Genomic DNA, 24,255 nt, shown 5'->3' with positions numbered 1-24,255 from the left:
AAGCCAGTATTGGCTGGGAAGTCCACCCTTCCTAATGGGTGAGTCGCCCCTATTAAATAGCGTGGTTTGTATGTCAGTTACGGAACAAATGACAAATTCATAGATAATTTTTATTTTTCCTAACTACACAAACCTTAGCTATTTAATCAAACTTGCCTGCCAGCCCTATCCCCCTGGAAGTCCTACCTCCAAGCAAAGTGAGCTCAAGCATAGGTGTGTGTGTGTGTGTGTGTGGGGGGGGGGGGGGGGTAGCAAGCTACCCTCCCCTACTCCCGCTAACTAGCAGTGTGGGTAGTAAACCCTCGTTAAATTTTAATGGCTCGTCATTTCAGCTACGCCGAAAGTAATACCCCTATTAAATAGCTAAGGTTTGTATAGTTAGGAAAAATACAAATTATCTACGAATTTGTCATTTCAAACAACTTTCAACATGGTAGTTAAACAAACTTTCATGGTCCAAATGGCAAGCTGCAACTTGTACTGGTTGTGCACTTATTCCCAACAGTATAACCTATCAGACTAAGGGATATCTACAATACAGCAGCCTTATTATTAGTGAAGGTGATTATCTGAAGAGGGGTTCATGATGTTTGAACTACATTGGTGGTAGGCGCGCTTTCTTCTCTCTATTGGTTCGTATGTATCTAGTGATGGAATCGTTTTTGTTTTGATAAGCTGATATCCGATATAGAAGGTAAATAAATAAATTTTTGGGCTCAAGCCATGTCGTCCTGATGGAAGGTTCCTGTAGGTAGCTTTCTAAGGGATATTTGGCTACAGTGATATTCCCAGAGAATTAACCGTTAGGTTTCCAGAATTCTAACTCCTGGCGCAAATATCCTTAAAATTTCTCTCAAGGATATCGCATAATCAGGGGACGTATGCTTGATACGACACACAACGATCTTCACTCCGAATAGCGTTTTCGCTTTGAGGGGGAAGTGGCAAAATTACAAGGGGAGCCGTTATCAAGGTACCCTTTCCTCTCGTACTACTGTAGAGTATCTAGATGAGCTGTAGTCAACCCAGCGCGCTATTCCTTTAGTTGTAGCGGTCTCGCACGGTGATTTTCCCTGTTGCTCTCTCGTTACGCTTTGGTTTTTCTGGATTTATAATGCAATCTCCAGCCTCTTCTGCCTCTGGAACGTTGAGTATTTGATCTTTACAGTGTATAAATTTTAGCTCCTGCCTCACAGTGAAATTAGATTAATTTTAAGAGTTGGAGCTTCGCTTTCACCGGAGGCGCCATGGGCACTGTCGTCCATAACCATAACACATGTGTTATTTAGTTAGCCTGAACGACTTTTCCGGTTTTATTAGCATGAATATTTACGAAGCTATTCAGTTATATATTCTAGGAAGTTATGCTGATTGCATTCTTTAAAGTTTCGGCGATTTAGGTAACCGAACCTTGCCTGCGCTAGGCTTCCTAGCCTAAGCGGTTTAGTTTACCTTCATGCATTCGACATTCCTAGTTTTAATAGCAATTAAATATGAAGCTATTCAGGCATTTTATACTTGTAAGATATTGATTGCATATATATTTCCTCTTCCTCATCAATCGTATAAGAGTTTCGGCGATTAAGGTAACCAAATCTCGCCTGGCACTAGGCCATTAGCCTAGGTGCTTTAGTATACTTTCATACATGTTCCCGGTTTACCCTCGTGTAACGTTTTATCAATTCAGACGGAGATAGGTATCTCGTAGAATTATTATATAAACCGACACTCGTCTCCAGTGGAGATTAAAGAGTATTTCCTTCTCCCTCTGAGTGTAGCCTTAGGCTACAACCCTATCTTGGTCTTGCCATTGAGTAGACACTCCGGCTTGACTAGGCTAGTGTTTTCTGTCTTTTTCCCTGGCCGGCAGATAGCCGACTTTGGGTTTTGGTCAGAACCTCAGAGTATTCAGTCTTATGCCGGCGGCTGGCCGGCAGGGTGAGTGGTCACTCCCCTGCCGGCCTCAGCCGCCAGCATAGGAGGCTAGACCTCCCTAGGCTGCACTTGAATTGGTTGTATGATGCAGCTACCTCCTCCCCTGCAGTCTAGAAGACTAGTCCTGTGCTCGCAGACCCTAGGCTGAAGAATAGACATTCTTCTGCCCCCTAGGATGGTGTCGGCACTGAAACGATGTTCCTCCCAGGTTGAGAGGTGCCGGCTCCCTCTTAACCCTAGTGGCAGACCCTAGGTTGAAGAATAGATATTCTTCTGCCGCCTAGGACGGCGCCGATATTGGAACAGAGTTTCTTCGTTGTGTGGTAGGACCGGCAACCCTGCCGCCTCCTTCCACACTTCAATACAGGACCTTTTTCCCTACCCCCTCTGTCCTTTAGCGATGACCTAGCCATCGCAACCCTTTGGCCGTCATCCTACAATCTAGTCGCTTGCTGGCGGGTTGTGGGGCCGGCCGGGGCTCCTACATAGCAGCTGTTTAGTCGCTCAGCCTTCCGTTATGTACGCAAGGCTCCGGTAAAAGCTGTGCCGGCTGCCGGTGGGAGACCCCTATTCTGTAGTGTTCTTCAGTCCTCTCTTGGACTGCCATCCACATGGCAGTGACTGGCAACGGGTTGTGTTTGGATGGAAGCCTGAATGATACATTCTCCCCTTCCATTTGAACCCTCCTTCTGGAGGAAGGCAGTAAGATTAAGTACTTACACCCTTATTTACTGTTAACATACATTTAATAAGGTACCCTTCACTCCATGCTTTCTCTCTATCTATTAGCTAGTGCCGCCAAGCACTAACCCAGCCGGCAGATGCCGGCCACTACCCCGGTGCCAGGTGCTAGCCTGACCAGCATCTCGTCGGGCACTACGCCGGCATCTCGCCGCTAAATCTACAGTATATGATTATACAGTAGCCAGTATATTTGCAGTATAGATCATACTGCAGACAGAAAACTATAGTATATATTATAAAGTAGTTATTTTCCAACATACTCTGTGTATCCTTACACAGTCTTTTGTTAAGACCAATTATATATTGGAAGAAAGATTTCTTTCAATAAACTGATAGATGATCAGTTACCATTGACCCAAATTATTAAAACCTTGGGAAAGGTCAGTGTTAAGTTACACTTATCTACCCCTAGAGGTTAGAACCCTTCCCTTGGGTTTCCTGAATAGGAAAACTCGAGATTTTAATATTGGGGGAGGTCACAGCAATTGACTGGACAGGAAATACAAGTATGTGTCTTTCCCAGTTCCTTTCTAGCTTGTCTATACTAAGCTATAATGCAATAATATTAATAATAATATTTATATAGTTTACCGAGTGAGATAAACTACTGCATACAGTACTCATTTAATTTTCCTCTCTTTACAGGAGGACCATCCCAAGTGCCAAGTCGTCTTTTGCAACGTGAGGAGCAAGGACTTCTGTGGCCATATGAAGTGCAGAGCTCATGCCCTCTGCACAGCTACTAAGGGATCTCTTCGGTACTGGGACCTCCAGGACTGCAAGATTTGCAAGGCCTTGGTGACCGAGGCGTTTGATGACCCCAAGACAGTGGAGTCAAGGGATGCAGCTCGAGAGAAGCTGCACAGATGTGTTTGTGGATTCCAGAAAAAGACCACTCGACCCTACATTCCCAGCGAAAGGATGCGCGCTTTGCTGTTCACGAAAGCGGGTGTGGAAGCTATCATAAACCAGTCACGACCTGAGATCCCTTGCGTCCAGATTGCCGTAGACACGGATGTCTCCGACGCTATGCAGGACATCCACCTAGATGAGAGGATGTCGGAAGTGACTGAGGAAACCGAAAAGGACCTCCTAGCGGGAGGCACAGAGGAGGAGTACACCTTGTCTCCTGAAGAAGAAGAGGATGACATCGAATCAGAGTCCCTTCCGTCAGTTCCGGCTCAAGAGCCGTTACCCTCTACATCTTCTGCCCCTCCATTAGATGATATGAGACAGGCAATGGCCAGCCTCATGGTGATGATGGAGAGCTTTCGCAAGCAAGGCGAAGAGAGGCGAAAATGGAAAGGCAGATGGCCCAACTTTCCGCTTCTCATGGCTCTCGCAAGAGACTTAAGGTTTAAGATTCACCAACTTCCTCTGATGTGAATCCCTGGAGGTATGCAGAACCAATTACCAGTGGCAAGATATTTATATCAGAAAAGTTGGGGACCATCTCTATTGAGGAAGTTGAATTCTGGCCAAACTTCCGGTCTTAACCAGATTGCTTTGTCCGTCTGAAGACGGAACCAACATTGAGGGAGGAGACAGAACCTAAGGAGGTCATAGTACTTGACCACGGTAAAGCTCAGGCTCTTCTATCCAGCAGCCTGAAGGAGAAGGGCTTCACTAACTCCAAAGTGTCAGCCCTTAGCAAGAAACATCCCACCTTTCTTGCTCCAGCCTCATTGGCCTTTCCCTTTACAGCAAAAAGTTTTAAGGCAGTGATGAAGGCAATACAGGCAGGCAAACCTTGCCCTACACTTGAGGAGTGTGGACCATTATCTTTAGCCCTGCCCACGGAAGATAAGGACTGGAAAGAAGTCCACCTTACCTTTTCAGTTGGCAAGTTGGAGGCAGATATCGCTGGACGTCAGTTCAGCGAAAATCTCCCTAAGTTGTCTGACTTTCTCTTGCGCAGAGAGCAAGAGACAAGAGAAAGGTTGGCCGCATCTCTATCTCTACAGATTTGTCTAGAGACGACGGCCAGTAACAGTAGAACCCCGAATATGAACATTGTTATGGCCAAAACACATTTGGCTACTGTGGTCAAGGACCTGTATGGCTTTGTCAAAGCCAGACGTGCATGTAGGGAGTTCGTGTTTGCCTCGGCAGCAGTAAAGCAGGAATCCAGGAAGCTGATAGCTTCCAATATCTGGGGTAAGAACCTCTCCCCGAGTGAAGTAGTCAAAGAAGTCGTAGACAAGGCCGCCACAGAGAATAGAAATTTTCTCTAGAAGTGGGGCATGTCGGCGATAGAAATTTTCTCCAGAAGTGGGGCATGTCGGCGAAGAGGAAGTCTTCCCCAGATGAGGGTCCCGAGTCTAAAAGGAAGACTAAACGACCTAGGTTGCCCTCTCGCCCTATCAGACAGCAGCAACAACAACAACAACTTCCCACAGCTCTCATGACCGCGATGCCCAAGATGGTGGCTCAGCCCCAACTAACATATCAGATGGTGCCTCAGCAGCTGGTTGCCCAGTCACCGGCGTTCAACCCTGCGTTTGAGAGGCAGACCACTACCTTTCGTCCCAAAGGTAGAGGGTCTAAACAGGGCTCCTCTAGATATCCCCCAAGAGGTAAGGGTGGTAAGGGAGGACACGGTAAAGAAGGTAGATCCTCCGGAGACCAGAAGCAATGAGTTGCTTTGGGTAGGTGGGAGACTCAACAATTTCAGGATTGTTGGACCTTCGATCCTTGGGCCCACAGCCTAATCATGAACGGACTTGGATGGAGCTGGAACGAGGTTCCACCACCATTCCCTCAATTCTTCCAACACTACTCCCGTACAGGAAAAATACACCCTAGAACTTTTGAGCAAGCAGGTGATAAGGAGAGCAAATCCATCAAATTCCAAGGAAGGCTGTTTTGTGTTCCCAAGAAGGACTGAGACAAACTCAGAGTCATCCTGGACTTGTCGCCACTCAACAAGTTCATAGAAAACTACAAGTTCAGGATGTTAACCCTCCAACACATAAGGACCCTGCAACCAAAAGGGGTGTACACGGTCTCGATAGACCTGGCAGATGCCTACTGGCATATTCCAGTTAACCGCCCTCTCTCCTCTTACCTAGGATTCAAGCTACAGAAGAAGAAGTACGTCTTTAGAGCCATGCCCTTCAGACTAAACATAGCCCAAAGGATTTTTACAAAGCTTGCAGATGCAGTCCTTCAACAACTACACCTAGAAGGTGTCCAGGTAGTAGCGTACCTGGACGATTGGCTGGTGTGGGCAGCATCCAGGACGGAATGTATGCAAGCATCCAAGAAAGTGATCCAGTTCCTGGAACATCTGGGATTCAAGATCAACGTCAAGAAGTCTCGACTATCTCCAGCTCAAGAGTTTCAATGGCTCGGAGTCCAACAGGAAAGAGTACTGGGCTCTCTCCAGTTCGCATCAGTAACAGACCCAGTACTAAGAGCACAGCTAAAAGATGCGTCAGGAGTCTGGAGAAAATATGCATCAAACGCTCGAAGAGATCTAAGAAGACCGATACCGACTCTACTACGATCACTTCTCAAGCCCTGGTCGAAGGCCAAAAATTTGAAGAGGTCAACGCCTCTGCAACCGCCTCCACCCTCAGTCATCATCCACACGGACGCATCATTGGAAGGATGGGGAGGTCATGCTCATCATCGGAAAGTTAAAGGAACTTGGTCCTCTCTATTCAAGACCTTCCACATCAACATTTTGGAGGCCATGGCAGTCTTCCTTACATTGAAGAAATTATCCCCTCACCCTGCGGTCCACATAAGACTGATTCTGGACAGCGAGGTGGTAATGAGATGTCTGAATCGTCAAGGCTCGAGATTACCTCAACTCAACCAAGTAATTTTGGCCATCTTCCGCTTGGCGGAAAAGAAGAGATGGCTCTTATCAGCAGTTCACCTTCAAGGGTTCTGCAATGTGACAGCGGACGCTCTATCCAGGCTAACCCCGATGGAGTCAGAATGGTCCCTAGACGCAAGATCATTTTCCTTCATCCTACACAAGTCCCGGAACTGCAGATCAACCTCTTCGCGACGAGCGACAACAAAAAACTTCGATACGTGGCCCCATACGAGGAACCTCTAGTGGAAGCAGTGGATGCCATGTCCCTCGACTGGAACAATTGGAGCAGGATTTATCTGTTCCCTCCATACAACCTGCTAATGAAGATCCTCAACAAGCTGAGATCATTTCAAGGAACAACAGCCCTAGTGGCTCCCAAGTGGCTCCGGAGCAACTGGTTCCCTCTAGTATTGGAATTGCAGCCGAGGCTGATTCCCCTGCTGGACCCAGTTCTATCTCAACAAGTACAGAAGTCGACTGTCTTTGCTTCATTACAGGAAACCCAAGACCTTCATCTCATGATTTTCTCTCCCTAGCAGTAAGAAAGAGGTTTGGGATCTCGAAAGAGAGTATAGACTTCTTAGAGGAATATAAGTCTAAATCTACCAGAAGGCAATATGAGTCATCTTGGAAGAAATGGGTAGCCTTCGTCAAGGCAAAGAAACCAAAGGGAATCTCAACAGATTTCTGCTTATCTTTCTTTATTCACCATCATGAACAAGGTTTAGCAGCCAACACGATAACTATGTGTAAACCTGCCTTGACTAGACCCTTGCTTTACGGTTTCCAAGTAGACTTTTCTAATGAAATTTTTAATAAAATCCCTAAGGCCTGTGCTAGGCTTATGCCGGCAGCACCTCCAAGGCCCATTTCATGGTCTTTGGATAAGGTACTACATTTGGCTTCAAGTTTGAATAACGAAAATTGCTGTCTGAAAGATTTAACTCAAAAAGTTATTTTCTTGTTTGCTCTAGCCTCAGGGGCTAGAGTTAGTGAGATAGTGGCCCTTTCTAGGGAGGAGGGCCACATCCATTTTACTGAAACGGGAGAGCTGAATCTCTTTCCCGACTCAACGTTTCTTGCTAAGAACGAGCTACCCACCAAGAGGTGGGGTCCCTGGAGAATCTGCCCTCTGAAGGAAGATGTCTCGCTGTGTCCAGTAGAGTGTCTAAAGGTCTATCTTTGTAGAACTTCAGACTTCAGGGGAGGACAGCTCTTTAAAGGAGAAAAATCGGGCTCAAACTTATCCCTGAAACAACTAAGGGCGAAGATCACCTTCTTTATTCGCAGAGCGGATCCTGACAGTACACCCGCAGATCATGATCCTAGGAAAATTGCTTAATCGTTAAAATTTTTCCAGCTCATGGATTTCAAGAGCCTTCGCTCGTTTACTGGATGGAAGTCATCCAGAGTGTTTTTCAAACACTATGCGAAGCAAGTGCAAGAATTAAAGAAATATGTGGTGGCGGCAGGTAGTGTACTAAAACCTGTCGCTTAGTGCTGCAAGGAACAGTGAAATTATTTGGGACTATAATTCTAGAGGGTGTACATGTTGGCACATTATGGTGCAACATGGTAAGTGAGATGTCATCAAAGTGACATTATGGACTGTTCCAGTGTATATAGGTGAAGAAACATAGACTTAACACTAGTGCTGTGTGTTTTTACACAAGTGTAAATAAACAGACTTCTCTGAAAGACATTAGAAAATTATTTAGAAATTTTCAAACGAGTTGCATAAAAAAAATTTTGTGTTCAGGTAAAACAAGTATTTCTGATTTGATTTTGTTTGATCTAAGTTTGTAAATTCTATTTAACTTACATTTGTTACATAGGTATGAAATGTATGCTGAATTTTGGTTTATTGTTTGACAATAAATGTCTAATGGTTTTGGGCGTCTTATTTCGCCCTAAACATATATAAACTTATATATAAATAAAGTTATGTCTGAGCATTACTTTTATTCCTCTATTTCTGCATAATTACATTGAACAAATATAGTGGATTTGTTCCTATACGTAAACAAACCTTTTATGGCCAGGCTTACCTTGTTCTGATACAGATAGAAACATGTCTGCTGTGGTATACAGCTAAGCTGATATACCTTGGGTGCTATGGTGGCTTACATGTACCCATGTAGGGTTTATAAATACAAACTTTGGCTTAAGGCATACAGTGAGACCTGTACGCCCTTTTGGTTACTAGGTTGGTCATATGGAATATGCAAACTTCGAGACTTTTTTCCCCGAGTCTGGCATGTCTCTTCCATGTAGTGGGCAGGAAGCACTAAAATGGTTCATGATTAGAAGTAATGACATATAACGGTAATGTCATAGGTCTTTAAGGTCTAAATGACCAAAGAAATGGAGTTTTTATGATAAAACAAAGTTTTGTGAATACTTACCTGGCAGTTATATATACATAGCTAATTATCTCTATTTCGGCAGAATTTTTCTAAAACTAGGCAACCGCCTTGTGGTGGTTGGGTGGTAACACCCGTTAAAGGGTGGTAGGAGGAATCATTCCCGTTTTCTGTTCTTCAGTTCATCTATGCCCGACCTGTCTCCTGAGGGGAGGTGGGTGGGCCTTCGAATGTATATATAACTGCCAGGTAAGTATTCACAAAACTTTGTTTTATCATAAAAACTCCATTTTTATGAATAGAACTTACCTGGCAGTTATATATACATAGCTGATTAACAAACTTGGAGGAGGGTGATAGACAGTAACATCGTTGGGGAAACAACCAAAAAAGTTGTAGGATAAATAAACACCTTGATTCCTTACCTGCTAAGGTAGCTGACTTCAAAGGTTCCTGCCTCTTGAGTCGCTTTCCCTTAGGAGTGTCAGCCAGGATGTGACCTGCAGTGCTGAAAACACTCAATCGAGTCTGTCAACGGGGTGAGACCAACAATCTGACTAGACTTCAGGACTACCTATTGCCCAAAATAAAAAACCGCAACTTTACCAAACCAACCACCTAACATTTGCAAAGTAGATAAAAATGATCTAACTAGACTGAGGTGACTGTACACAAGTCGAAGTCCTCAGACAACCAATAAAAAATACACCAACCTATGCACAAGTAAACAAAACTAAGGTTGAGGGGAGGTAGTAACTCCTTTGCCTAATACAGAAGCCGTAGCTACGTATGGTCCCAAGGTATAACATTTCTCATAATCCACCCTCACCTCTCTGAGGTAATGAGAGGCGAACACAGAGTTGCTCCTCCAGAATGTCGCATCCATAATTTGACGGAGCGACATGTTCTTGCGGTAAGCAAGCGAGGTCGCAATGGCCCTCACTTCGTGGGCTTGCACTTTTAAAAGTCCGAAGTGTTCCTCCTCACACAAGAGATGCGCTTCTCTTATCACTTCCCTCAGGAAAAAGGATAAAGCGTTCTTGGAAAGGGGCTTTTGAGGATCTTTCACAGAACACCACAGGGAGCTAGAAGAGCCTCTCACACTTTTTGTGCGAGACAAGTAGGTCTTGAGGGCTCGTACTGGACAGAGCAGCCTCTCTTGCTCTTGACCCACTAGGTTGGTCAAGTTAGGAACCTCAAAGGTCCTCGGCCAGGGCTTAGAAGGGTTCTCGTTCTTAGCGAGAAAGTCTAATCTCAAGGCACAAACTGCCCCATTCAGATTGAAGCCTACCTGTTTTTCAATTGCATGGACTTCACTAACTCTTTTAGCTGTTGCTAAGGCCAAAAGAAAGAGGGTCTTCTTGGTAACCTCCCTAAGGGGAGCCTGTGAGATGGGCTCAAATCTCTTGGTGCACAGAAATTTAAGAACTACATCAAGGTTCCAAGAAGGGGGCTTTAACTGGGTCTGCTTGGTCGTCTCAAAAGACTTCAAGAGGTCATGTAAGTCCTTGTCGCGAGACAAGTCCAAGCCTCTATGCCGACAGACGGAAGAGAGCATACTTTTGTACCCTTTGATAGTGGACACAGCTAGCTTAGCGTCCTGTCTGAGGTACAACAAGAAATCCGCAATCTGGCTCACAGAGGTAGTGGATGAGGAAATCTTGTGCTTCCTACACCAAGCCCTAAAAGTCTCCCACTTGGACTGGTAGACCCTCTGCGAAGAGACCCTCCTCGCTCTGGCGATAGCTTTCGCAGCTTGCGCTGAAAAGCCTCTCGATCTGACGAGCTTCTCGATAGTCTGAAGGCAGTCAGATTGAGAGCGAGGGGGTTTTGATGATGTCTCTCGAAGTGGGGTTGTCTGAGCAGATTTGGACTTGCAGGGAGGCTTCTTGGAAAGTCCATCAACAAGTCCACCACCTCCGTGAACCATTCCCTCATCGGCCAGAACGGAGCTATCAGGATCATCCGTCCCGAATCGAGGAGGGCGAATTTCCTGACTACCAGATTGATGATCTTGAACGGGGGAAAAGCATAAGTGTCCATCCCCGTCCAATCCATCAAAAAGGCGTCTACTGCTATTGCCTCTCTGTCCGGAACTAGGGAGCAATAGATGGGGATCCTCTTGGATAAATTGGAGGCGAAAAGATCGATGAGGGGTCTCCCCCACAGCCTCCAGAGACTCTGACAGACCTGTTGGTTGAGGGTCCATTCTGTGGGAAGGACCTGCCCTTTCCTGCTGAGCATGTCCGCCCTCACATTCTTCTGTCCCTGAACAAACCTCGTCAGCAGGCTTATCCTGTTCTCCTTCGCCCAAAGAAGGAGCTCTCTTGCTGTCTCGAAGAGAGACAGAGAGTGAGTCCCTCCTTGCTTCCTGATGTAAGCAAGAGCTGTGGTGTTGTCTGAGTTGACCTCCACAATCTTCCCAGACACCAAGTCCTTGAAGGCCTTTAGCCCCAGAAAAATGGCCATCAGCTCCTTGTTGTTGATGTGACATCCCAGCTGAATTCCTTCCCAATAGCCTGAGACCTCCTTGCTTTCTAGTGTTGCCCCCCAGCCTGACTCTGATGCGTCTGAAAACAACACTAGGTCTGGGTTCTTCTTGTATAAGGAGATCCCTTCCCCTAACAAGGTTGGGTCCAGCCACCACTTCAGAAGAGTCTTGACTTCTATTGGAATGGGGAAGGAAAAGGAGTCTTCCTGCATCTTTCTGTTCCATGTCTTCGAAAGAAAGTGCTGAAGAGGCCTTAGGTGGAGTCTCCCCAGAGAGACAAACAGTTCGAGGGAGGACAGAGTCCCCAGCAAACTCATCCACTCCTTCGCTGTGCATCTCTTCTTGTCCAGGAAAGTTCTGACTTTTACGAGACACTTGGCCTGTCTTTCCTGAGAGGGAGAAGCCCGAAAAAGAACTGAATTCAGAACTATCCCCAAATAGAGAATAGTCTGATTCGGTCTGATCTGAGACTTCTCCCTGTTGATGACCAGGCCTAGATCCTGAGCCATCATAAAAGTCTTCCGTAAATCCTCCAGACATTTCTCCCTCGATCGTGAACGAATCAGCCAATCGTCCAGATAGAAGGACATCCTTATCCCTTCCTGATGCAGCCAACCTGACACATTCGCCATTACCCTGGTGAAGACTTGAGGAGCCGTGCTGAGACCGAAGCAAAGAGCTCTGAATTGGAAGCACTTGCCCTCCATTACAAACCTCAGGTACTTCCTCGAAGTCGGATGGATGGGGACATGGAAATATGCGTCCTGCAAGTCGAGGGACACCATCCAGTCCCCTGGACGTACTGACGCCAGCACCGACTGAGTCGTCTCCATGGAGAACTTTGTCTTCTCCACAAATACGTTGAGCGCGCTGACATCCAGGACGGGTCTCCATCCGCCCGAGTTCTTGGGGACCAGAAACAGGCGATTGTAAAAGCCTGGGGAGACTAGATCCCGAACCGGTTCTATCGCCCCCTTGTCTAGCATTTGGTTGACAAGGTCTACTAGAGCCTTCTGTTTCCCAGGATCTGAGTACCGGGCTACTAAGGCCAGCGGAGCATCTGCGAGAGGAGGTTTTTTCAGAAAGGGGATCTTGTATCCTTCCTTGATGACTGAGAGGGACCAGGTGTCCGCCCCTCTCCTCTTCCAGGACTGCCAAAAACCTGACAGTCTTGCGCCTACCGTCTGGAGGAGACGAACTTCATTTCCTGGAGCGAGGTCTGAAAGAACCCCTGGTAGATCTTGGTCCTGAATCTTGCCTTCTCCCTCTAAAATCTGATCTTGAAGTAGTCCTGCCCCGAAAGGGCTGCTGGAATCTCCTTTCCTCCCGTTTCAAAGAAGAAGGAGGGGCTGCAAAGGGCTTACGAGCAGAACGAGATAAAAGGTCTTGGGTGGCTTTTTGGGCCAGAGAACGCGTAATGTCATTAACCAGAGACTCGGGAAAAAGATGTTGAGAGAGGGGGGCGTAAAGAAGCTCAGACTTTTGAGCATTGGTAACAGACCTAGAAGCAAAAGAGCAAAGCAGAGCTCTCTTCTTTAGGACCCCAGCTGAGAACAGAGCAGCCAACTCATTCGCCCCATCTCTGAGGGCCTTATCCATACAGGACATAATGCTCGTAAGGTCCCTAGATCCATCCATCTGTTCAGTTTTCCTTGCGAGAGTCCCAAGCGACCAGTCTAGGAAACTAAAAACCTCAAAGGCTCTAAAAATACCTTTGACGAGATGATCCAGCTCCGACATTGACCACATGACCTTGGCTGAGTTGAGAGCATGCCTTCTAGCAGAGTCCACTAAACCAGAGAAGTCACCCTTGGAGGAGGAAGGCACTCCCAGACCCAAAGGTTCTCCAGTTGCATACCACATACCCGCTCTTGAAGCAAGACGAGCTGGTGGAAACGAGAAGGAAGTCTTAACTGTTTGTCTCCGCTCCATCATCCAGTCATCAATCTTCGTGAGAGCCTTCTTTGCGGAGATAGACAGCTTCATCTTGATGAAGGCCGACTGTTTCTTGGCCTTCTTTCTGTTAAATTGGGACTGAGGAGATTGAGGGGCAGCAGGTTGGAATTCCTCTCCAAAAAGTTCAAGAAGGGAGCGAGAGAGAACTTTGTAATCTCCCACAGCATCGGCAGGATTATCATCGTCATCAGAAACATCCTCGAGGGCCTGATCCACATCTGCAATATCCTTCGAAAGAGAAGAATCCTTAGAACCCGACAAGGGCAAATCAAAGGCATCATCCTGCAAAAGACGGGTTGCATCCTGGAGTCCCGCGCTAGAAGAATCCTTGGAACGAGAGGCAGTATCGTCCCGAAGAGGCAGGGTGGTATCGCCCTGGGACCGAGAACGAGAGGCAGAGTCGTTCTGTCGTCGAGAGCGAGAGGCGGTATCGTCATGGCGGCGAGAATGAGAGGCGGTATCGTCGTGGCGGCGAGAATGAGAGGCGGTATCGTCGTGGCGTCGTGAACGAGAGGCGGTATCGTCGTGGCGTCGAGAACTAGGGTCGGTATCGTCGTGGCGTCGTGAACGGATGGAGGTATCGTCGTGGCGAAGCGAACGAGAGGAGGTATCGTCGTGGCGAAGCGAACGAGAGGAGGTATCGTCGTGTCGAAGCGAACGGGAGGCGGTATCGTCTTGGTATCGAGAACGAGAAGCAGCTTCGTTCGATAAGGTATCGTCCCGGTATCGAGAACGAGAAAACGTATCGCCCTGGTATCGCGAAGAAGTATCGCCTGGCGCAAGCACACATTCCTCATCCTGGCGTAGAGAGGGAGAAGTTCTCTTTAAAGAAGAACTCCGTTCTCTCTTAGAAGCAGACTTCTTAATCGGCAACGAGTCGTCTTTACGTCTGTCAGACTGGGCGTGAGGGCGGCTAAAGGCTTGTACTAAAGTCAAAAGTTGTTCCTGCATGACAGACATAAAGGATTTAGCAACATCAGCTGGGTCTTGCGGATCCGAAGGGGGGGGCTGACGAATAACACTCGTATCTTCGGCAGCAGGCTTCGTCCTTTTCACAGGCACGGAGTCGAAATCATCCTCCGACGGACAAGGTTCATAACTGCTAGAACCGGGAGAGAAAGAACGAGACCGTTCGTCGCGGTTCCATCTCCTCTTAGTAGGTCTTGAAGCTTCATACTTCCATTTACGTCTGGACGAATTCGGAGAAGAAAACAACACGTCCGACTCGTCTTTCCCGTGACGGTCAAGAGCAGCCTGGGAATAGACAACAGGACTGTCTGAGGCGACGGCTGACCGAGGGTACGTACCTCTCACCCCCTTTCGGTCATCGACGTACCTTCTCCCTTGGTCCTGGGAGCTTGGTAGAGGTCTAGGCCTAGGGGTATGACAGATTCGGTCGGTCGCCACCTCCACTGCACTAACACAAGCACTTTCACTTTCCTTACCTTTAAAGGCCTCCAGCTGTTCTTTAATGGCCTTCAACTCGGCCGCCAGGCTAGCGTACCGAGGGTCATCCGTAGATACGGAACCTGTAGGAGGTGCAGGAGTTACTACCTCAAGGGAAGGATCAACTTCCAAAGAGGAATCAATAATAGGATCAATAGATAAATCTACGCTAAGTTCGTCTTCCTTACCACTAACAGACTTAGACTTAGACCTAGAAGCTCTCCTAACTCTATCGAGCTCTAGCTTACGCACATAGCGCTTCATAATTAACCAATCTTTCTCATCCAAAACCTTACATTCCCCGCACCTATTATCAAGGGCACAAACAAAACCCCTACAACGAGAACAAACAGTGTGAGGATCAACCGCCATTTTGGGTAGTCTCACCTTACATTCCTCATTCGCACAGATACGGTAATGACTCTTTTCACTCATAATGAAAAACAGCAAAAAAAAAAGCTAAGAGAAAACAAAATACAACGATCGCCAAAACCCCAAATCAGAGTACTTCACCAAAAAAGCAGACTGGTACACCGAGCAGGGAAAGCGAAGAAAAACTCTTAAAGACGGACCAACGTGTTATCGATCCGGCCGGCAGAGATGAACTGAAGAACAGAAAACGGGAATGATTCCTCCTACCACCCTTTAACGGGTGTTACCACCCAACCACCACAAGGCGGTTGCCTAGTTTTAGAAAAATTCTGCCGAAATAGAGATAATTAGCTATGTATATATAACTGCCAGGTAAGTTCTATTCATAAAAATATTGTCTTGAGGTTTAAGGCACAACTGGGAAATCCACGGATACATTAATGCTCTGGTAAACTTCCATCAGGACGACATGGCCTGAGCCCAAAAAACAGATATGAGCGAAGCGAAAAATCTATTTTTGGGTGAGATAGCCATGTCGTCCTGATGGACCCGCCCTCCTTTCGATGAAAGGCCTTGGTAGGATCCCTCCCAATAATACTGTATCTATAAGTACCGGCTCAACGCTAAAAGGAATAAAGATGGCGGCGATTATGGCACCATCTGAGTACTTAAACAGTAACGGAGGAAGGGAACCTTATCAACGGCTCCTCTTTTATTTTGCCACTTTTCCCCCTCGAAGCGTAAACGCTATGCGGGGTGCAGATTGCTATGTGGCGTGTCAAGAATACGTCCCCTGATATTATGCGATATCCTAAAAGGAAACTTAAGGATATTCGTGCCAGGAGTTAGAATTCTGGAGACCTTAAGTTAAATTCTCTGGGAATATCACTGTAGTCAAATATACCCTAGTAAGCTACTTAAAGGAACCTTCCATCAGGACGACATGGCTATCTCACCCAAAAATAGATCTAGGAATCTCCCTTGATGTTCCTATCACTTCTTTCTAGAGGCTAGGTTGACCTCAACATTTACCTCGAAAAATAAGATTTCCTGTTTTCTTGACTTCTTAAAGGCCAAGGCCTCCAGTATAATAATGATATAATCTAGAGGTTAATGGCAGGAACAATGACTTGGGTATTCTACCGTCTCTTGTGTCAGTCTCTATGATATGATCCGGTTGACCAATAGTAATCATTTCTTCAGATTAATTGAGTAGTTTAAGCTTTTAGTGGTCATAGAGATGTCTTTTGGGTTTTTTAGTACAGTACTGTAATTGTTATGTAGACTGTTCAAGGAAATATTTTTGAGACACTAATGATCCATTCACTTTGTCTTCCATGCTGGGGGCAGTTTTGTGGTTTAGAAAATTGTTGTGCGGAGTGGAAACGTCTCACTGTTTCTCTTATGAAAGTGTAGGAGAAAACTAACTTTTAGTTCTGGGGAGTTGATTTTAGTGGGGATGATAATATAATGCATTTCTATATTTTGAAGAGTCATTGAAGAATCTTTCTTTGATAGTGACTGAGTCTCAAAAGTTCTTAACTGCTTTAGCCTCTTTTGTGAAATCAAAGAAAGCCAGTGAATGTTTGATTAAATGCAGAAAATTTTAAATGTTGGCAAAATTGTACCATTTTAAATTAAATCACTTTCATCCTATCTCTTGGGTTATACTAAATAGTCTAAATGGCATACTATATCATTTCAATAACTAAACCTTCATTACAGTCTATTTTACTACAAGTACATTACTCACATTATCTAGACGTGTGTATATCATCCGTTTGTAATAGTAAATTGGATTGTAGACTGGCAGTTTTGGAGTAAAACAGAGTTGAGTTGAAGGAAAATGTGATGTCAGAGGGACTATGGCTGGAACACACAAAGCTTCCTGCACCCATTCCATGTTTCTTTTCAAGAATTCCCATGTTACCTGCAACAATTTCAAAGAATTTTAAGTGAAATGAACCACGCAGTCAAAATAATTCCTCAGAAATTTTATTTCATTTTGATTTTAAAATTTCATTGTTGCCAAATGACTAGCTCCAATACAGTATCTTATAAATGTATTGTAGGGAGTCATCCGCCAGGAGTAGAAAGAACATTACTCAGGGTGTAATACAAAAATATCAGTAAAGAAAAAATTACTAATATTTAAAATTAATTCTTTGAGGTACAATTATAGTAACATTGCTAACTTCATGTGGTCATAAGAAAAATGTCTGTCCATCAAATGTCACAAACATACTGTATTGCAGTCTTATTATTTATCATAGTCTCACCTAATTTTGTGTGTAGATACTTAAATATCATAAAAACAATGTATAATTTTGATTTTCCTAAAATCTCATACTGTATAGTCAACGGTATACAGGAGTCATGAAACGTGTGTTGAGTGTGACGTCACACCAATAGCATATATCTTAATGAAATCCCTTCTAGCACTAAAAATTTTTTTCCTCAAAAAAAGCAAAATTACATGAGAAAGGCATATCTAATATGCATTTACATGAGAATCCTCAAAAACCTCATATTTTTAGAAATTTGGCAGCAAATACTGTGTATTTGAATCCTAAAAAGCAGTTATTTTATTTTTTAAGCACCTAAAGTTTTCAATACTTACTATGTTGGAACAAAGCTTGGAATTTTCAGCATAACTTACCTAGGTCCAAAGCCCTACAAAAACACCACATTAAATTTTATAATGAAACTATACTGTACTAACAACCAGTAGGAAACCCAACCAAATTCTGTACATTTGAATCATTCAATATCTAACCCAGCCATTAATACCTGTAAATGAAGTCGTTATTAGAACATAATGCAATAATAAAAGGAAAATAACGAAAATGTGGAACCCTACTTTTTGAGTGAGGCGATGTCTAAAAGCGAAAGTGGTGACAGAAAATATGAACACTTAACTTTACGAAACACATTAACAAATGGCAGAAAACATTAACTTAACTTTGCGAAAAATTAGAATAAAAATTTCATATTTTTTTTCTATTTTTTTTTCTTTACGTTTTGTACTTTCTACACTGCATCAATTTCTTCATTACTTCCAATTTTTTTTTTTTTCAGTTCACTTTGACCTTCACCTTGGCCTATTAATGGCCTCTTTAAAAAATAACAATCCAAAGAAGCTTATTTCTGCATACTTTTTTAAATGCTCCTGAAATAAGTCAGGCAAACATCATTACTGTACTGTACACTGAGCAAGGACACAACCTGTGTAAACCTTTTTGGGGTTTTTCTTTTCTATGAACTCTGCCCTTATATGATAATGATATAGCATTACCTTAATTTCTACCGTTGTCGTTGTCGTAGCTATGTCCTCCTCCTCGCCGAAGAGAACTGTTCTGGAATGATGTTTACTTGCAGGGTTTCCAACTCCTTTAGGTCGTCCGTCGTGAGCTCCTCTTGGTGCTCCTCGAGAAGCTCATTGATATCGTCCTCGTCAACAACCAACCCCATGGCCCTCTTGAGTGCAACGATTTCCTCAACCTCACGTTGCAGAACAGGTTCAGGATTGTCAGCAGTTTTGGCTTTGACTTCAGTTAGGCATACATCGAATCCCTCGAAGTCTCATGCAGAGATGGCATCAGGCCACAGCTTCTTCCATGAAGAGTTTAAGGTGCGCCTCGAAACCTCCTGCCAAGCTTGATCTATGAGTTGGAGGCATATCACAATATCGAAATGCTCCTTCCAAAACTCATGCAGGCTGAGGTTTGTGCTATCACTGATTTCGAAACATCTCTTCATATAGAGCTTCTGTAAGTTCAAAATCACTTGCTGGTCCATGGGCTGCAGGAGAGGGTTGGTGTTAGGTGGAAGGTAGAGAACCTTGATAAAGGAATATTCCAGAAGGATATATTCCTCAAGGGAAGGAGGAGGGTGAGCAGGGGTATTGTCCAACACCAGAAGACATTTCAGAGGGAGACGCTTCTCTTCCAAATATTTTTTTACAGTCAGACCGAAAGAGGTTTACCCACTTGACAAAGGACAGTCTCGTTACCCAGACTATCGCATTAGCCCTCCACATCACCGGAAGCTTCTGCTTGAGCGCTTTGTGGCACTTGAAGGCTCTAGGAGTCTCCAAATGATACACCAGTGGGCTTGACCTTCCAATCCTCACTGGTGTTTGCACAGAGTGCAAGGGTAAGCCTGTCCTTTATAGGCTTATGTTCCAGCAGCTTCATCTCTTCTGGCATGATGTAGGTCTGACAATGCATTTTTTCCAAAAAAAAAACCCAGTTTTGTCACAGTTGAAGACATGCTGGGGATTGTAGCTTTTCTGGAGAGTCAACTCTTCGAACGTCACAACAACGGCTTTGGCAGCTTTCTGTCTTGAGCTGGCAGCCTCCCCATGTCGCACCACCGATTGAATGCCAGAGTCTCTTTAATTTTTCAAACCACCAGCGGGAAGCCTTGAACTCTGGGGATGCCTGCTGCGATGTCCCTTCTCCTGCTTCGTCTTTGCCTTGAGCACACACAAGATCACTGAAAATGGCGCTGGTCTTGAGGCAGATTATTGTCTCTGTGATCGTGTCTTCAAGGATTTCCATGTCCTCAATCCAGAAGAGAAGCAGTCTCTCCATCTCATAATGGACGTGGCTCCTCTTACTTGATAAGACAGTCACGCCCATAGAAGATGTTGTTGCTTTGATGGCTTCCTTCTGCTCAAGGATGGTGCCTATCGTTGACAGATTTCGGTCATATTCCTTAGCAACCACACTTGACCGTATCCCAGCCACATATTTCTTGATTATCTCAAGCTTCATCTCCATAGAAAGCATCCTCTTCTTCCTTCCTTGAACATCAGCAATATTATTGGAACCCATGGCTAATACTGTACGAGTTTAATAACACAACAGGATAACTATAAGAACGAAAGCAAAATTACCAACACAAATTCAATGTGAACGATAGCTCTGCTGAAACAAAATGGTCGAAGAATGCCAATACGTAGATGCATGATGGGAAAGATACTTATGAATAGGTGAACAGGATCTTACGATGGTAGCTAGCATCAGGGTAGGGAGATAACCAATGGAAGAGCAGGATGATGATGACAAGTTTACAGTTTTGCAAAGCGTGAATTCTAAAATTCTTCTTGGCAGTCAGGCAAACCTCGTTTCATATCATGAGAGGTTTTTCGCAATAGTAGGCGTAAAAATAATACCTCTTTTTGTATTATGAATTTTTTGTAAACTGAAATTTTCGTATCAAGAGGTATTACTGTATATTGTACATTAGAAAGAGTTAAAGGTGTGAATAATTAGCTTATATACTGCAAGAAATTTCATAAATTGTACACAACTAATATATACTCTAGTTTACAGTACAAAGAAGAGCAATGACAGAATAACTGATAAGAAGTGTATTAAACAATAAAACTTTAAAAAAGATATCTTATAAAAATATAAGCAAATCTTCAATACTATCAATTGTTCTCCCAATAGCATCAAATTATGAAAGCTTTAAATAAATTCCATCTAGAAATTGTACAGCTCTAAAATTTTTAGGAATTTATTGAATTCTAGTTCTGGATATATAAGCACAACTGGACCTTTTAAAGCAAAGCTTGTACGCTAAAACATCACATTGGATGACCATGAATTATCCTAAGCCGAAGAATATACTCTAAATATGATAGATAACTGTTTATGATCTTTTTAAAGCTATGGTAAATACCTGCTGCTGCCTCCGATGCCTTAGATGACCGCGGAGGTAGCAGCAGTAGGGGATTCAGCATTATGACGCTTCATCTGTGGTGGATAACGGGGGAGGGTGGGCTGTGGCACCCTAGCAGTACCAGTTGAACTCAGTTGAGTCCCTTGTTAGGCTGGGAGGAACGTAGAGAGTAGAGGTTCCCTTTTTGTTTTTGTTTCATTTGTTGATGTCGGCTACCCCCAAAAATTGGGGGAAGTGCCTTGGTATATGTATGTATGTATGTAAATATCAGGATACAGTATATAATTCCATAATTCTGCAGGTCAATAATCCACAACTCTAGGTTATATTAAATATCGAGGGAAAACACATATTTGTTGACTCGATCAATTCCTATGAATATTGCCAACCACATGGAGGCATGCTAGGTGAAAAGATTGCAAGAAGATAAGTCTCAAAGTCTGCAGATTGCTTCATTTAACCAAGATAGAAGCTTTTAGACAACAGTATTGAATTAATTTTTATTAATTGCAGTTTGAATATCAAGGACATTAAGGTACAGTATGGTAATTGAAAATTAGATAAATGGAATTTTACAGCATTATGTCTTTTAGAAGTATCCTCAAACAGGATAGTTAGGCCTCATAATTCTGAGCGATTTCATTTGCACTAAGCTAGACTTTGAAACATAGATTATTATTTGCATAATCTGAAAGGCTCTTGAATAATGAAAACAAGCTTAATTTCATATAAAAAAAGCAACATAATTTCTATCTTACTCCTAGTGCATGTTGACCTTGAACAGATGACATAACTGTATTGGACAGGGCTGTGCACACACAGTCGATCACATCCTCATCAGAATACTCATCAATAGTATCATCCTCTTCATCATCTTCCATGTCTTCGAGCCTATTATTAGAAAAAAAATAAGCCTATAATTCAAAAATTGATTTTATAAAAGTGTAAATTACAGTTTTAAATTCAAAAATATTATATCTAACCATCCAGCTACAGAGTACAGTAATCAAGTAATTAATTAAAATATTTTTTTTAATATCATGCAATTGTTTCCTCCTTGCTATTATCTTCAAAAATATAGAATAAGGTATATATATATTTTTGGGTGAGGTAGCCATGTCGTCCTCATGGAAGTTCCTTCGTTAGTAGCTTCCTAGGTATATTTGACTACAGTGATATATCCCAGAGAATTTACCAAAGGTATCCAGAATTCTAACTCCTGGAGCGAATATCCCTTAAAAATTTTAAAAGGGATATCGCGTAATATCAGAGGACGTATTCTTGACACGTCGCATAGCTATCTACACCCCTAATAGCGAATTCGCTTCGAGGGGAAAAGTGGCAAGAATTATAGGAGAGTCATTAAAAAGGCAACGCTCCTATTACCGTACTGTAAATAGTGCACCAATCCGCCACCGCGCGGCGCCACCTAACCATTCTTTCTCTCGTAGCTTTGCTGACCGGTGTTTATCCCGTGTTATCTCTCGCTATTTTGGAGTTATTTAGTTGCTATGATGTCTTCATCAGCCTCATCTGCTTCTGGAAAGTTAAGTAATATCTTTGAATTGTGTAAATGTAAGCTCTTGCCAGTTTTCCTCTCCGATTGAGATCGTAATTAATGTAACAAGAGCTGTTGCCAGCCGGATGGCGTCATGGACGCAGTCGTTCTTTCTTGTACATTTAGTTAGCCAGAACGACTTTCCCGGCATTATTTGCTTTAATAACTTTAGCTATTTAGAAATTTAGCTAAGGATTTTTATATGTCATTGTTGTCGTGGATTTGGCTATTTATGATTGAGCCTCACGAGTGCTAGGCTTCCTAGCCTAGGCACTTACACACTTCATGCATGATATAACCTTCCTGGTAAAGTTTTATTGAAGCTCAGGCAATATTTTATACAATTAAGATATTACTGCATAAAATTTTCCTCTTCCAAGATAGTATACGAGAGAATTTCGGTGAACGATTCTCACTGCTCCTAGGCAACTAGTCTAGGGGCTTTAGTATACTTTCATACATGTCCCCAATTGCTCTTGTATTGTCTTTTAAGGGGAGACTGACACCTCCTATACCTTTTGAGTCGATACTAATCTCCTGGTGAGATTTAAGAGCAATTCCCCCTCCCTCTGACTAGCCTAGGCTATCCTCGGTTAGCTTTGCCTTGAACTGAGTTCTGGCAAATCTTTACTGGGGTGTTCCGTTTCTTTCTCTTAACCACTGAGTCGGCTTTTGAGATTAGAACGGGACATCAGAGTAGAATGTCTGTGTTAGGCAACCGTCTGTCTTGGTGAAATGATTTCCCAAGTCAGGCTAAGTTGCCTTTACAGGAGGTTAGACCTCCCTAGACCATACCTTGGAGGTTTTATATGACAATTCCTCCTTCAATGGCCTAGCAGACAGTCCTATGCTGGTAGATTTTAGGCCGAAGAAATGATTTCTTCCACTACCTAACATCTCTGGTACGAGATTCTGTTCTCTTGTGAGACTACGTCCTGTGTGCCGCCTTCTCACTTAACTAACCCAATCTGGGGAATTGAATTCCCCAACTATGAGGTTACCTTTAAATGAGATCAGAATCGATCAGGTTAGGTAGTGCCTTCGGGTATTACCTCACCTATAGGACCCTTGCCCCTCCCCCGCTGTCCCTTTTGTGTTGGCTGAGCCATCACACTCCCGGGCCGTCATTCTACATTTGACCCTATGGGTAATCTGAAGAACTGGCCAGAGGTTCCCTGTCTGCCGCCGGCTGAGCCGGCTGCCGGCAGGAGCCCTCATCTTCCTTAGAGTGTTCTTCAGTCCTCCCTTGGACTGCCTTCCATATCCTATATGGATGGGATATGGTTGGATGGAAGCCCGAATATAATTCCCCCTTCCATTTGAACCCTCATTCCGGATGTAGGCCGGCAAGGCTGAGCCTTTGCCTTCCTCCATCTTCTCTTTTTCTCTGCCTTTCCTTATCCTTGACCGGCTGCCCAATTTGGTCGTCTGTCTGCCGGCAGTTAGCTCTGCCACCACTTGCCGTGGGTGTCGCTGATCGACGACCCAACGGCAGTAGGCATACTATGACCGGCCGCCGGCAACTAGGTTGTCTGCCAGCGGCCGGCCACCCAAAGTCTAGACATTCGCTGCCAGCTGCTGCCCGGTCCTACTTGATAGAGGGATCTTTAGGCTGCCGGCCGGCAGAGCCGCTGCCGGCGACCTGCCGTCCATTATTCTGAAGACAGTACCTGCCTTCAATAGCCCAGAACATGCCGGCAGGCCCGGCAGGACTGGCGGCATGCCGCCGGCAGTCAGTGCTGTAGCCCATTCAATTTCTTTTCCAACCTACAAGGTGCTTCATGGGCAGCCTATTGTGAGACCATCACATCTAAGAAAGCGATTCTCTCTACCATTTAATGGTTAATAACCATTACTAAAATCCCCAATG

General features: G+C 44.3%; 1 protein-coding gene across 1 annotated transcript in view; it reads right to left on the bottom strand.

Moving 5' to 3' along the window:
• LOC137621556 (uncharacterized protein KIAA0825 homolog) overlaps positions 1–24,255 on the bottom strand; it is a 155,591-nt gene that overhangs the window by 9,086 nt on the left and 122,250 nt on the right. Inside the window, exons 11-12 of the mRNA XM_068351948.1 lie at positions 21,586–21,718; positions 16,890–17,066 (exon numbers count right to left, since the gene is read on the bottom strand). Coding sequence (XP_068208049.1) covers positions 16,890–17,066; positions 21,586–21,718 — 310 coding nt within the window. The remainder of the gene's footprint in view (positions 1–16,889; positions 17,067–21,585; positions 21,719–24,255) is intronic.

Source organism: Palaemon carinicauda, chromosome 28, assembly GCF_036898095.1.
Source record: "Palaemon carinicauda isolate YSFRI2023 chromosome 28, ASM3689809v2, whole genome shotgun sequence".
NCBI classification, from domain to species: domain Eukaryota; kingdom Metazoa; phylum Arthropoda; class Malacostraca; order Decapoda; family Palaemonidae; genus Palaemon; species Palaemon carinicauda.
Note: the sequence above shows the minus strand (reverse complement) of the source record. Positions and strands in the feature narration are given on the sequence as shown.